This window comes from Buteo buteo, chromosome Z (genome assembly GCF_964188355.1).
Source record: "Buteo buteo chromosome Z, bButBut1.hap1.1, whole genome shotgun sequence".
Taxonomy (NCBI): Eukaryota; Metazoa; Chordata; class Aves; order Accipitriformes; family Accipitridae; genus Buteo; species Buteo buteo.
In genome coordinates this window covers 83,777,028-83,791,783 of record NC_134204.1, presented here as the reverse complement: position 1 = coordinate 83,791,783, position 14,756 = coordinate 83,777,028, and the positions used below count along the sequence as shown (strand labels likewise).

General features: G+C 35.8%; 1 protein-coding gene across 3 annotated transcripts in view; it reads left to right on the top strand.

Annotated features, from left to right (window-relative positions):
- Positions 1-14,756, top strand: part of TMEM161B (transmembrane protein 161B) — a 49,747-nt gene that overhangs the window by 20,692 nt on the left and 14,299 nt on the right. For 2 of the 3 annotated variants that reach the window (XM_075021854.1, XM_075021853.1), the window contains exons 4-8: positions 1,588-1,685; positions 3,546-3,702; positions 10,300-10,451; positions 11,004-11,064; positions 12,768-12,908. In XM_075021854.1, the coding sequence (XP_074877955.1) occupies positions 1,588-1,685; positions 3,546-3,702; positions 10,300-10,451; positions 11,004-11,064; positions 12,768-12,908 (609 nt within the window). The remainder of the gene's footprint in view (positions 1-1,587; positions 1,686-3,545; positions 3,703-10,299; positions 10,452-11,003; positions 11,065-12,767; positions 12,909-14,756) is intronic. The other variant, XM_075021856.1, reaches the window with a different exon arrangement.

Here is a 14,756-nt window from a genome sequence, read left to right as displayed (position 1 = left end):
AATATACAAATGATGCACAGTGCAATTGCTCACCACCCACCGATCGATGCCCTGTTAGTCCCTGAGTGGTGATCTCCCCTGCCCCTTCCTCCCCCCAGTTTATGTACTGGATGTAACGTCACGCAGTATGGAATACCCTGTTGGCCAGTTTGGGTTCGCTGCCCTGGCTGTGTCCCATTCCAACTTCTTGTGCTCTTCCAGTGCTCTCGCTGGCTGGGCATGAGAAGCTGAATAATCCTTGATTTTAGACTAAATGTTACTTAGCAATAACTGAAAACATCAGTGCTGTCAACGTTCTTCTCATACTGAACTCAGAAACATAGCACTGTACCAGCTACTAGGAAGACAATTAACTCTGTCCCACCTGAAACTAGGACACTGGTTCAGAAAGGGATTAGGCAAATTCAAGTAAGTTTTGAAAAGTGATGGTTTCAGAAGATGATGCAATCCCTGGCTCAGATTATCCTCAAGTTGCTTAATACTGGAAGCCAGGAAGGGTTTAGCAGTGTGAGGATCAGCCACTGGTTGCCTTATTCTTTCCTTTTGTGTAAGCAAGCAGCCACCTCTATGATAGGAACAAATGAATCTGTGTGTTACTCTTATGGACCTGGAACATAGCTTTGATCCCTGGTGCTGTATGTATCGTGATGTACTTAGCCTCGTCTGTCTCCCCAAAGAGAGCACGATGGATTTACTGGATCACTGGGATTGCTAGTAATACTGTGGTAATGTTTTTTTTTGCTTATTTTCATAAGCAGGGTATGAATTGAAACAAGTCTATAGTATTTCTACACATACCCTTTTAGATTAGAAAACTGTCTTAAAATTGTCTCTGATTGATGGCTAGCAGGATGGATTTTTCAAGGATCTAGGTTAGTCTAGCTCACATGATGTACTTGCTGAGCACCCTGTTGTGACAAAAAAGCCTAATGCTTTTTTGGGAAATATGGTTTTTTATCTTTTGTTTCTTATCAGCTATCTTCCAAGATAGATTACTGCTTGTTATTTCCAGTGAATGTTCAATAAATTAACGCTGCCAAGTCTGTCTGTTGTTCTTTACTTACTTTCAATCCAAAGACTTTAATACTCCTGTCTTTCAGCTTCCTGGTATAGACTTCAATTAAAAAGTCTGAGTTTAGTTTGATTTTCTTCAGGGTATCTGTATGGCGGGGTGGATATATTCTGTTCTGTAGCTGTGCTTGTATCACTAACCTTTTGAGACTGTGAGAACTTACTAGAACACCCTGTAGCTCCCTGAACAGAGAAAATCAGTGGGCTGAAGTAAATACTGGCCACTGGATCTTGCCCTAATACATGCTCAGGATGCAGCATATAGAAGCTATTTAAACCCACACCACAGTAGTATGTCAGAGCCTTGCAAGATAAAGCTGGGAATCATTGACATACCTGGTTGTTTCTCAAAATTTGAACTGGAGCTAATGCTTTTAGGTAGATAGATAAAAGTGTTTGCATTTGGCAAAAAAGTGGTCTGCACTTTTCTTAAATTTGGAATGCTGTTATATATTGAAAAAATTTATTTTGTTATATCCATGTGTGTATTATCTGTTTGTTTATTTATTTTTACAGAAAATATAATGGTCATATTGAAAACAAACCCTTAACCATTCCGAAAGACATTGATCTTCATCTGGAAACAAAATCTGTGACTGAAAGGGACACTATTGGTAAGAACAAGTGGATGAAGATGATATTACTTTATTTCAAATATATCCTGATTCTTCCTATCAAATGCCTGTTTGCAGTGAATGTTGGAATATCTTTTTTTTTATAGACAATGAATAAATAGAAGAACAACTGATAATAATGTTAAATGAGAAGGCAAGAATTAGGGCTAAGTCTCTGTTGTGGTATAACCCCAGCTGGCAACTAATCCCCACACAGCTGCTTGCTCACTCCTCCCTGGCGGGAGGGGGGAGACAATCAGAAGGGTAAAAATGAGAAAACTCCTGGGTTCAGATAAAACAGTTTAATAGGTAAAGCAAAAGCCACATGCCCTAGCAAAGCAAAACAAGGAATTCCTGCAGCACTTCCCACAGGCAGGCAGGAGTTCAGCCATCTCCAGGACAGCAGGGCTCCATCACGCCTAACCATGACTTGGGAAGGCAAACTCCATCACTCCGAACGTCCCCCCCCTTCCTTCTTCTCCTTCTTCCCCAGCTTTCTATGTTGAGCATGATGTCCTATGGCATGGGATCTCCCTTGGGTCAGTTGGGGTCAGCTGTCCCGGCTGTGTCCCCTCCCGACTCCTTGTGCCCCCCCAGCCTGCTCCCTGGTGGGGTGGGGGGAGAAGCAGAACAGCCCTTGGCTCTGTGCAAGCACTGCTCAGCAATAACTAACACATCCCTGTGTTATCAATGCTGTTTCCAGCACAAATCCAAAACATAGTCCCATACTAGCTGCTATGAAGAAAATCAACTCTGCCCCAGCCAAAACCAGCATTTTCTCCTTGCTTGTTCTGTGGGTGACATCTTAATAGCAGTGTTATAGAAAAGGATGAGTAGGTGAAATTCAGCATAAAGCACATCTATTGTTGTATCCGGCATCCATAGCAATATGAGACAACACTGAAAGGATCACATCATAGTCTATTTGAAATAGAGATCATAGCTTTGTACAAGAAAATGACAATTGGCAGATGTTGAAACATACTTTCTGCTCATCTGAAATAGGAAATGCGCTGTAGCATTGAAACCTAGACCTTTCCAAACACACATCTGAAACATAGAGGTAAAATGCCTAGAAACTGAAAGTGACAGTACAGAAATAAGCAGCATTAAGTGTTTTGGAAGTTGCAGGTTTTTTACATGGTCATTTTTGATTCCTTAATCATAACCAGTCATTCTGTTACAGAAAACTCATATATGGATATGTATTCATGTGTGATACACATTTTCTTCCTATCTACGTTTTTATATGCATGTTCTCTCTTTGTAAATCACCCAACCTGCATGCAACACAGTATGATCCCCAGAATTTTTAGAGTGGAATTTACACAATGATTTATTGCTGTACAGGAGATACTAACAAAACCTGGAAGAACAAACCATCAGTATCTTACTGGTTTTGTAAAGAAAAAGAGGAAGTGATTATATGTAGTATTTTAAATGATTGCCGATGAGCTTTTAATCTTTAACAAAGAGTCAAAAAAACTCTTACCTAGAATTGCAGCTAGGCTCAACTGGAGAACCATTTTCTGTCATGATGTTGAGATCTAAATTATGTATGCATTTTGAATTTAGGATGTTAATGTATAAAAGCTGAGATGACAAAATAGTAAAATCTTGTAGCCTTATAAATTTGAGTAGTCATCAAGTATCGAGTAACAGAAGTGAAGAGTGAGGCTCAGGTTGCCGAGTGGAAAAAATGTGGCTTTTTCGCTGTTGTTGCTCTTTACTTGGATGATCTGGGCCTACCTAGACCTCAGTTAATTCAAAACATTTTAAAATTGTCACTCCATTCTATATATACCAGTAACTGCCTTAAAAATATCACACCTTTAACATTTGCAATCTTGTATTTTTCAGCATTGCATTATTTTCCAGAATATCAGTGGTTGGTGGATTTCACTGTTGCAGCTACAGTTGTGTATGTGGTGACGGAAGCCTATTACAGTATTGTGAAGCCCTCACAAGAAATGAATATAAGTGTAGTGTGGTGTCTGCTTGTCTTGGCTTTTGCAGTGTATCCTTTTCTGTTTTCTTAAATGACACTATCTGTTCCAAATAGTTTACATCTTTCTGCAATTCATATAAAGCTCTGTATTGTTGATTGGCAAGAGTCACAAATATTAAGCATTTGGAAAAAGGATCGTGTAAGCTAGTGCCATTGTTAGGGAATGTATATGCTGTACGTGCTCTTTGTACATGCTGATATCACTAGCTTGTTAACATTAATACCAAACCATTTATGGAAAAAAATACATGTATGTGAACATACAGTTAGTGCTCATCTATTATATGTAGTAGTTCTAAACGAATTTGGTTTTGCCCAGTTTGGCAGTCAGAAATAAATTTTTCTACAGAAAGTATTTACAGCTTTTGGAGAAGTGTGCAATTTACTCCACACTTTCTGTTTTCAGTATGTTTAATCTGATAGTTCCTGAACAAAATGGGACAGTAATGTGTATACTAATTTATTGCAAAGATACATGTATGGATTCATGATATTAAAATACATTCAAGACACTAAAAAAGACTGCAGAAGAAAAAATGTGTGGACAGTTGTAGGAGCTGAGGTGGTACATTTTCAAAGCTCTGTGAAAAGCTGAACTTCCCTCTGAAACTGAGGGAAAAAAAAGTGGGGTATTTAGGAAACAGGCAATGTCAAACCATAAAAAGAAGCAGCTGTTATATTTGTTTTTACTAGAGAAAGCAGTATCAGACATGGATGCTTGCATGGTAATTAACTGCTTTCCACATACCAATCCAGATGTACACTTTAGGGAGGAAAGTTGTCTTTTAAAGATGTGATAGGTGATAAAGCAGTGGAATTGAATAAGGGCCTGCAAGAGTGCAGGTTATGGAAAGGTGAGTTAGAAAATGAATTTCTTCAACTCCTCTGCTCCCTCAGCAGCTGACAACCAGATCAAGTGCTAAGTTAGGGTCGATATAGCACTTGAATATTCAAAATTGATTCTTCTGTATAAATGCCTGTTCTTCAGTAGAGATTCTTACTGTGTTGTGGGTGGTTTGGTTTTTTTATTTTTCTGGTGTTAGCAATAGCTGATGGTGTTATGTAAAACCCTTGAACTCTTGTTTAGTTCTGAATGTTTAGTTATATTTGGCTAACAGTTCTGGATATGCTTAATGCTTGTCTGTTCTTGTTAATTATTAAAATGTGTCCTGCCTTTACGATAAGGATGGGAATTCTTTTCTTAAGTCGCCTGAAGTGTAAATGATATCCAGAATTTTTCTTGTAAAGAGTAAAAACTTACTGGAAGAGGGAGTTGTTTCACATTATGGAAAAGACTGTCACTAGCTTGCTTCCAGACCAGGTATTTCTCCTTTGAATTGTCAGTGGACAGATCCACAGTCCAAAAGGTGGTTTTTCTAGTCTACTAGGTAGTGACAGGAAAGTCAGGGTCTGGCTTTTGTGCACCTTATAATTATATTAGAGCTATATTATAGCTAATATAGAGCTGTTATTGCACAGCCTTTATTTTATTTGTTTGGGTGAAGTCAGGAATTCTAGTTTAATCTTGGCAGAGGGAAGGAGAGAGAGGCAGCTCCTGCTTAAGAAATCAGAAATGAAAGCCAACACCTTTGACTCCCATTTTGAGGATGAGGGGGAGGTTAATAGAACTAATGGAAAAACAAGCTTCAAATACTAAAGCCACAGTGTCCTCTTAAATTTATTGGTGGCAACACCCCATTTGCTTCATCTTTCAAATCTCGGGTGTAGCCAGCTTAAATAATACTACAATGATTGCAACTCTAGGTGAAGTAGAGTTGTGAATTATATATTGTAGGAAAATATTCTGCAATAACTCTTTCTTACAGTGGTATTTGAATACAATTCTAACCACTGCTTTCATTTGGTTATCAATTCAGGGCAAAGCCAAATGCAGAAATTAAAAAAGATTAAGTTGCCTGGCAGTGCAAGCTTTCTGTCTCTTTGAGCATGCAAGTAGCTATTGGGGTCTTTTTTTGATTGTTTCTTTCTCACCTTCCATTTTTATATGAATTGAGCCTAAACGAGCATTTCCAGTTTTATCCTAATCTGGCTGAAGCACTTGAGATCTAATTGCACGTTTGGCCCTGGAGGAGATTGAAACAGATCTAGTATTCCCTGCATGTTAGAAGCACATTAGCTATATTTTCTCACTAGCCTTCCTACATGACTGAAAGGGAAGTAAGATCAGATACAATAGTATTAAAAGCAAAAGATCATGTGCTAAAACCTAGATTTTATTTAACAAGCTGTAAACAGTCTGTTGCATGCTTTAGCATTTTTGTACCTAGGCGTGTATTGTCTAAGGAACGAATATTGTTTTGAGTTTTTGGTAAAAGGCAGTATACTTCAGAGAGAAAATTCTTAAGGACTTCTATCAGTTTTTTGGGGTGCGAGAAAGGTTAGAGAAATTAAAGTTTAAAATTCATGTGACACTTCTAAAAACATATGCAGATGTGGGAAAGCCTAGAGAAGAATGGCCTGATATGTAGGACCAGGCCTTCAGAAATAAATAAATTCTGGGAAATAAGAAACCTGTATACAAGTGTCACCTTGTATAAGTATAATTACTTATCCAGTGCTAGGTAGTTGAACAGTCATTGATTATACAAAGGAAACAAATAGTCAGAACTAGTTTTCTGCCACTTTGTACAGCTTTTATTTACTTTTTGTTTCTGTGGCATTAAAGAGACCTTGTTTTTATTTGAGGCTTCTGCACAGGGTAAGCAATTTTCTAGAAATCCTTGTAAAGTCACTGCTTCCTAATATTAAATAGGACTTTCCTTAATTGCCTGTATGGTTCCTGGACCGAGGGGATGAAGTAGTGTGATCCTGTACAGTCTGAGGGGTTAGTGGCAATGCAGAAGGCTGCAGTACCAGGAAGCACACTCTAAACTTTGTATTAGAGTTAACATCTCCATAAATACGTTAACATAACTTATTCCGGGCATTATGGGTTTTTGGGTGAAGGAGGATGGTGCAAAGAGTGATACACAGAGGTATTGATAACAATCCTTGTGATCACCGGAAACTAGGACGGTGAAAAGAGATTTCAGAAGAAAGCTGGTTCATTCATGTGTTGTGACATCAGGCCTCTGGGATGCTGAGAATACTTCAAAATTTATACAACTATTTACTAATTCAGTGTTTCGAGACCAGAAACGATTCACTGTAATTAAAGTGCTAGAAAAATTTGGTTGCTTCCATATTTTCAGTTGAAAGCAGTCAACGTGATACATCAAGAACTAATTCTAGAACAATTTTGTGTTTTGATGGCAGGTGTTTTTTCTGTGTCATGTCTGCGTGTTAAGAGGTGATAGGTTGTACTAAGGATTTGGCTGACAGAATGACCAAGAAAAGCTTAGAGAAGTTGGAAGTGATGATTGGAATTTTTTTCAGCTGTGTCTTCCAGAAATGGATGTTTTGATGCAGTGCAGTAACCCACTATTAGCATTTTTTAATGTTCATAGTGTAGATATTCAGAAAAATTCCAGAAGTTCAACTAGTAACTATTCACAATAGTAACTATTCACAGATTGATGATTTCTATTATTTGGAAACTTGGAAAGGTGGCTTCTGTCAGAAAAAATATTCAAAATTAGCAAACTGAGTTATTGATCACTATTTTAAATATAGCAGTTGCAGCCAGCTTACTTGCAAAAGATGGGGTTTGTAAAATAACAAACTACTTTATTGGTGTGAGGAAGAATGTGCATGAGGATAGAGTAAGATGGACAATACAGAGATGATCCATCTTAATAGTAGCGTGTACCTAATTTAAATTACTGTACTTATACAGCTGTTTAAAATTCATCACTGAGAACAGCTGAGTAAGTCAGGTTACTTAATTTTTTGTGTATAAACTTTTAAACAGTGTTGTATGCAATCATTTCTGTTGCAAAGGCAAGGTATTTAGGCAAATTAATGTGGTATAGCAAAAGTAAGGTATTTCTCAGCTGGGAGGCTGTCTTATCTGAAAAGATTTAAGTAACCTGATTTCATTGGTAGATTAGTAAATTTCACTGGCTACTTTTGGAAAACATATCGATGGCATAGCAAAGGAAAGCGACAGTCTTAACTTGACTGAAGGTTCATCTAGGGAAAATCAGTCATCAAATACCTTAAAATAACCTCTAAGCCTTAAACTGTAATATTTTCTACATACATGCAATTAGAAATAATATAGAGGAGTTTATCTGGTTTTCAATTGTGAATCCAAAAGTTTCGTTTATTTTAATAGAAACAGAAGATGGATGTTTTTCTCTTCAACCATGTGCATAAATACCAGTGGACTATATAATAAAAAAAATTCCATAATTGCAGCAATTTAAAACATAAAATTATTTTTGTAAAAGTGTATACCATGAATTCTACAGGCATATCACCTTTTATGACCAAAAATAAAAAAAAAGATTACAAAAAGTGGGGTGGGGAGGGTGAGGAATCTATTAACTTAGCACTGTATATTCCTGAATTATTTCTTCAGTAGGTCCTAAAACGTAGGTCAAGCAGTGAAAGGAATTGATGAAGCAAGCCATAATGCTTTGATTTTTTCCATCCCTAAAATAGGTAGCAGTGGTGATTATTCAAGTAACAGGGTTTCATTCACATATAGTTTGCATAATCATTAATTTATATATATGGTTCTGAATCTGCACTGTAATTGGAATTTACTGTCAGTATGCTTTCTTTTTCCTGGCTGCATTTTCCACATCCTTTAGGCACAATCCATAGTTGAAAACATGAAGTGTCTAGGGGATTATAAATCTGTTTATAGGTTAGGACTATTGATCACAAACTGTTATGAAGTCCTTTGTATAACTTCGAGATTTGAAATCAATGTGTTTTCAATTTGTGACCGATGTCCCTAGATGTAAGAAGACACTTCGTTTAAGAACATATTATTAGAGAAACAGAGGTTTCTGGAACACATTCTATATGATCCATTAGGTACCTCTTTTTAGGATTATTTAAGTCTTCCTTTAGATAAATCAGTTCTTTCCGTGAAGTATGAAGGGAGCTTAAGTTGAGTACTGTGAACTTAAGAGTCATTAGATGCTGTGCTTAGGCCACATTACTGTGTGCTTATGAGTACCTCTGCATATACATGAAATACAGCAATGTGTATGTTAAATATGTGCTGCTTAATGAAGTGAGATATTGCATAATCATATAGTTTCTTGAGAGATTAACTGATGACTGTTCAAATGTTTTACTGAATAGATACTCTATAACATGTTTTCATGTAATCTACATCTGAAAATACTTCCACTGTTAGAAAAAGTGCAAATATGAATGAGTATGTGTCCTGGTTTGTGCATAGTGGAAAAAGAGTACAGTTTACACTAAAAATCTTCTTTTTTTCTTTTTCTTTTTCATTTTTCCAAACAGGTAATGTCTGGAGTGATCTCCAAGTACTTTTTTAAAATATGGACTGGATATTGCCTGCCATTTAGAAAAAAAAATAATTATAATGGGCTGTAGTTCATTGTAATAAAAGTTGACAATGTATCATGAAAAACTTATCCTAATCTACTGTTTAACTTTGGAGCTAATTATGTTTAGAAATGTGTTAAAAAGGAAAATACTCCATAAACATTTTAAAAACAGCTTGATAACAGAGCAGGTGATGTCTTAGATGTTCATATTTGTGGCACTGGGGTTACATGAAAGGACTTAATATATCATACCAGACTATATAGGTTTTTTTAAGGTTTTTTTTTGTTGGTGGTGGTTGGTTTTTTTTCCCCCCAAGATGAGCAGTGGGTAGATTTTCTTTCCGAGATGGTACCAAATGTGCTGTTGTTTTACTATCTTTGATAGCTGAGAAATCTCAAACACGTGCACGTGAAAGTAGAGAAATATAAATTTCATCTTTGCACTTGTTTTCTGTTTATTAAACAGTCACATAATAATCTAAGCAACAATCCCATGCCATTTTTAAGTTTCTTGTAGGGCAGGTCTATGCTCCCTGAGAGGCGAAGTTTTCATAGTTGAGAAATTTTGTCCCGTTATTGATAGAAGTGCTTGTTGGAGCATCGTCTTCTTGCTGTTGGTATTTATACCTTAGGGTTGTGCATCTAGGAGGAACACATATAGCTCCTCTGTGGTTAAAAAAGTGTTTATTCACTTCCCTGCCACCACAGTTGTTCCATTCAAAAGCAGTGTTTTGGATTTTGAAATTAAGTTATATTAAATCTTGACTTGTATGGTTTGATGAAATACTTGTCATTTAGCTCGATATTTTGCATTGAAGATACAATTGTCTTATTTTTTTCTTTGATGTAATTTATGATTATGTAGTCATTTACATTTAAACTGCAGTTTAATTCTCCTAGATTGGTAGTGAATGTTGCTGCAGTTGACTATTAGTAAGCCTAAATCAAAACTATACTCCAAACTAGTGTATTCCTGGGTACCCATTATGTGATTATTATGCTTTACAGTATTCTGTAATTTTAACCTGAAATTGGTTGAACACATATTACTTCTTTAAAAAACCTGCACATTACAGAACAGCCCTAGTATAGGTGACCAAAATACAGCTTCATAATTCTTAAATATAGTTATTTTACAGACTTAATTTTCCTTGACCTTTTTCTTGTGTAGTAAGGTACTGTTTTCGTTGACTACCCATTATTTCAAAGTAGAGGATGGAGGTGAAAGATCAGTCTGTGTCACCTTTGGTTTTTTCTTCTTTGTGAAAGCAATGGCAATTCTCATTGTCACAGAAAACTATCTAGAGTTTGGACTGGAATCAGGTAACTCCTTTCTTTAATGTTTGCAACAGCTCTCGTGATTGCAAGACCTGAAAAATTTTATTTCCAGTCTTTTAGGTTTTTTTTTTTTTTAAATAGCTGTGTTAAAGTAAATTCTATATGTCCTATATGTCACAAGAAATTTTGCTTTGGAATGCAGATTCTGAGTGATATCCTGTGTATTTCCCTGTTTTCTCTTAAATAGTGTAATCTTTGCCTATGTTGTTTGTTATGTTAATTATATTTGCCTTCCAGTTTTACATTTAACCTATTTTGCCTTTCATAGTAAAGTGAAGCTCCTTTAGTGAAAAAAAAAAGGAAATACTTATGTTTGTAAAAAATACTGTTAATTTTATTCATGTTTCGGAAGTGTACAAATATCAGAGATGTTAATAATCAAGTTTTATTGCCTTATGGCTTACTAATTAGCACATGAAAGAGCTATTCTAGACCTATGAAAATTTGTTTAAAAGATGACCTGTTACCTAGCATTTTATTTGAAAAATGGGATTTTGCATTTGTACTGCAATAAAATACATATATGTGTCTCTGCAGGATTCTCGAATTTCTCAGAAAGTGCTATGCAGTTTCTTGAAAAGCAGGGTTTGGAATCCCAGTAAGTTTCTGGAAATATATTTGTCTGTTTTATGTGTGTATTTATAACTGAACCACTTGGATTTTCTTAGCAAGCATTTGTCTTGCATGTTTTGCTCTTGTACGTGCTTAAAATCTCTATAATAATGTGAAGAAGTGGATTAATGAAAATAATTCATCAGTACTCACAAGTAACTTAAGTTGCATCTGTGTTTTCTCTTTTTAATTTGGAGATAGTTTCTACCCTGACATTTTGGTTGTAGTTTATAAAGTAGAGTTCAAAACTATAAACACTTTTTTCATGGTAATTCCCTTCAGCTTTGCAAGGATTGCTTAAAACAGGTGGTAGGTATTTCTTGCCATTCCTGTGGTATGCAAGAGGATGAGTGTGCAAAAGCTACAGGTGGAGCTTGTGATAAAGTTGGCATTAGGAGTAAATTTTGGTGTTCAATCCTGTTTTCAGGTTGTGATAGTGTTTTCCTATTATGGAATAACATCTGCTTGCTACAGGACATCCAACTTTTGTATAGACTGTCAAAGGAACATGCCATAGCTTGTGATGTTACATAAATACACAATTGCTGTCGTAGACAGCCTTTGTATATTGTAAAATGGATTTCTGTTGCAATTCTTCCCTTATACACAGGCTCTAAAATGCATTTGTAGGGTGTGTCATCACAGTGGGAGCACAACTTTGAATTTCTTGCTTAGAAATTCACAAGTAACATGGGGAAGCTATGGAATCTCTTTATTTTTGAGGAACAGAAGTTTCCTCAAACTAGATTAGTGGGTCATTTATGAGTAAACTCATGGGAAACCCTTAACTGAATCCCATGTGGTTTTTAGCCTTTCTTCACCCTGCTTTTCCTAAGCTATTGCAAGTTTACTACTGTATTAATTTTCCTGTTAAGTGTGTATTTATTTTTGAACTTTTGCAGTGCTTTGGCTGTTTACAGCAGCGATTGAGTTGATGATGGTGTCTCTTGGTAGTTTATACGACGTAGATTAAGAAAGAATCTGAAACTCATGTGGATCACTAGATTTGTTTTTGTTCCTCTTTAATCTGTGTTAGTTACATGTCACTTGTTTTTTTGTGTAATCCAGTGTTCGTTAATTCCATAATTTAGTTTCTACTGGATATTTTTTCAGTAATTTTTTTTATATACTCCATAGTTCATTAAAACCAACTATATTCATCACTTGGAAGAGACACATTAATTGGCCACATATATGTTTTAGATAAATCTGTGAAAAACTGCAGTAATAACAGTTTGATAGAGCTTTTTAATGGATAAAGATAGAATGTAAATAGTATAACTTAAATATCCACTTTGTCTTTGACCAGCTAAACTTATGATGCATCTGTTCCTCTCTTAAAGACATAATCATTAAATTCAATTAGCTATTTCTGTTATATAATTTGTTGTTAATTACAATATAAAATTATTCTTTTTTTTTTTGTTCTTCTCTACTAACAAACTTAACATCTTATAGGCAGTAGCTTAGGTTTTCTATTTTTCTAGGAAACAAATAGGTGACGTTTTTAATTTTTAACTCCTGATGGGTTTGTAATAATGCTGATATTCCAGAGGAAGACTATAGAATACTGTTTGGGTTTTTTATTAAATGTTAGATACTGTTGAGTTGAAAGTATTCTCTGTTACCCCTCCCCCCCCCCCCAACTTCCTCCCCAAGAAAATGCTTATTTCCTTTCTTTTCTTTTAGGGGTCCTGTGTCTAAACTAACCTTCAAATTGTTCCTGGCTGTTCTGTGTTCACTTATTGGTGCTTTTTTGACATTCCCTGGCTTGCGACTGGCTCAAATGCATCTGGATGCTCTGAATTTAGCAACAGAAAAAATAACACAGTAAGAGAAAATATATGCACATAGGTATATGCTACTCAGTCTTAAATCTTTAATGTCTGAAAATAAACAAAGCAAACTATTCCAACAAGAGGGTAGTAGTGACTAAGACTTCTGTTGCTGCCAGCTTTTTGTATCTTGAGCAGACTTGCCACCTGCCTGTTTCTGCTCAACCTGTGCTCTGCCAGTCTGTTAGATTCTTTGCCTTGTAATTAGAGTCCCAATTAAAGGAGCGTTCCTTTCCTCCTGGAAGAGCTCCACCATGGATGTTTCTGCTTACTGCTTCCTTTCTCCCATCATATCTTTCTGGAAGTTAAGATAACTTTCAGGAAGTAGAGGTGCAGCCACAGGCTTTTTTTTTTCCACCTGGATCTCCAGGTGGGCATCATGCCTTTAATAAGTTTAGGGTAAGATACAAAGAAAAAATGACCCAGAATATTTAATAAGGGTCAGATGTTTATACCAATTTAAAGGAATATTTTCTTTTTCAGCCATCCTTGAGTTTGGTAGTAAAATGTTTTCTCCGATTTAACTATTTCTCTTCAGCATTCTCTGATTGAGGGGGAAACTCCAAATGTCTTTCATAGATCTTGACCTTTGATGTTTAATACATGTTAATGACAGATTCTGCAGCACCAGCCATTGTTATCATTTAGTTTGGTCACTTTCCTGAGAGAACAGTTACATTTTCTGATACAAAAATTATTTATGTTCAAACTGTATTCTTTTTTTCTCTTCCCCCCAAAATGCCCATCTTAAAAATTAATCTGTGTTTATAGTGGGTCCTTACTCTTGGTAAATTTATAACCAAGTACTTTGTGTTATACTTGCACTCTTTGTAGTTGAACACATCCAGGTACAGCTGCAAGCTGTTGGCTTGCTGTATCTGCTGTTAAGTTTCTGTCTGTGTAGACTGTGACTGGGTCACTTCCTAATCTGTTCTTTTCAGCTAAGTAAACTGCTTAGTTTTTCATTTTTATGGTTCTCAATATTTTAAAATTTCTTGTGCCTTTTCTGTAAGTATCCTTTAATTTTTCAACACCTTTCCTGATCTGTGGACATGAGATCCTAGGCAGAAACATAACATCTCTGAAACAGAAGTTCATTAATCAAGAACTAAAAGGGTAATTAATATCCACTAGAATGGGGTTACGAAAAATAAGTCTTCTCTAACTTAAAGTTTAGAGGATGTTGGAACTGATTGTTGAGGATAACTCAACACCAAGAATTATTTTCAAAAGTCTACTGATACTTTGACTGTTCAGCTGGAACAATATAAAAATTATGTTAAATGGATTAAAACTTCGTCCGATATCACTGTAATTAGGTAATGCCATTATAGACAAAGAATCATTGTCAAATGATAGGTTCTAATTGAAGACATCAGTATTTGCCCTTAGTGATGTGTTTTTATTGATGAGTAGATCATTATTGACTGTTTGCAGTTGTTTGACAGTGACTAAGGGAGAGTAGTAAATGAGGATGATGTGTCATTGACACAAAGCTCTCTAATTTGGCTGCAGGAAAACAATGCCTTTCTCTGCAGTCAAATACATTGTCTACTTTTGGGAAATAAAACCAAAAAGCAAAACCAACCAAATAAACAAAAAAAAAATCCAAAACTAACCCCAAATCCCCCAAATCCCCAAAGCTGCCCAAAAAACCCACCAGCCCCCAAGCTCCCTCAAAAAAATCCAACAAAAGAAAAAGAAAAAAGCCCCAAAACTCACAGAAGAAGAAAACAGAGGGAACAAGCTCCCTTTCTCATTCCATTACAGGGAATGCTGACAGAAGAAAAAAAAAAGAAAAAAAAAATAATTATTAACTACCACTTCACTAATATGTTCAAAA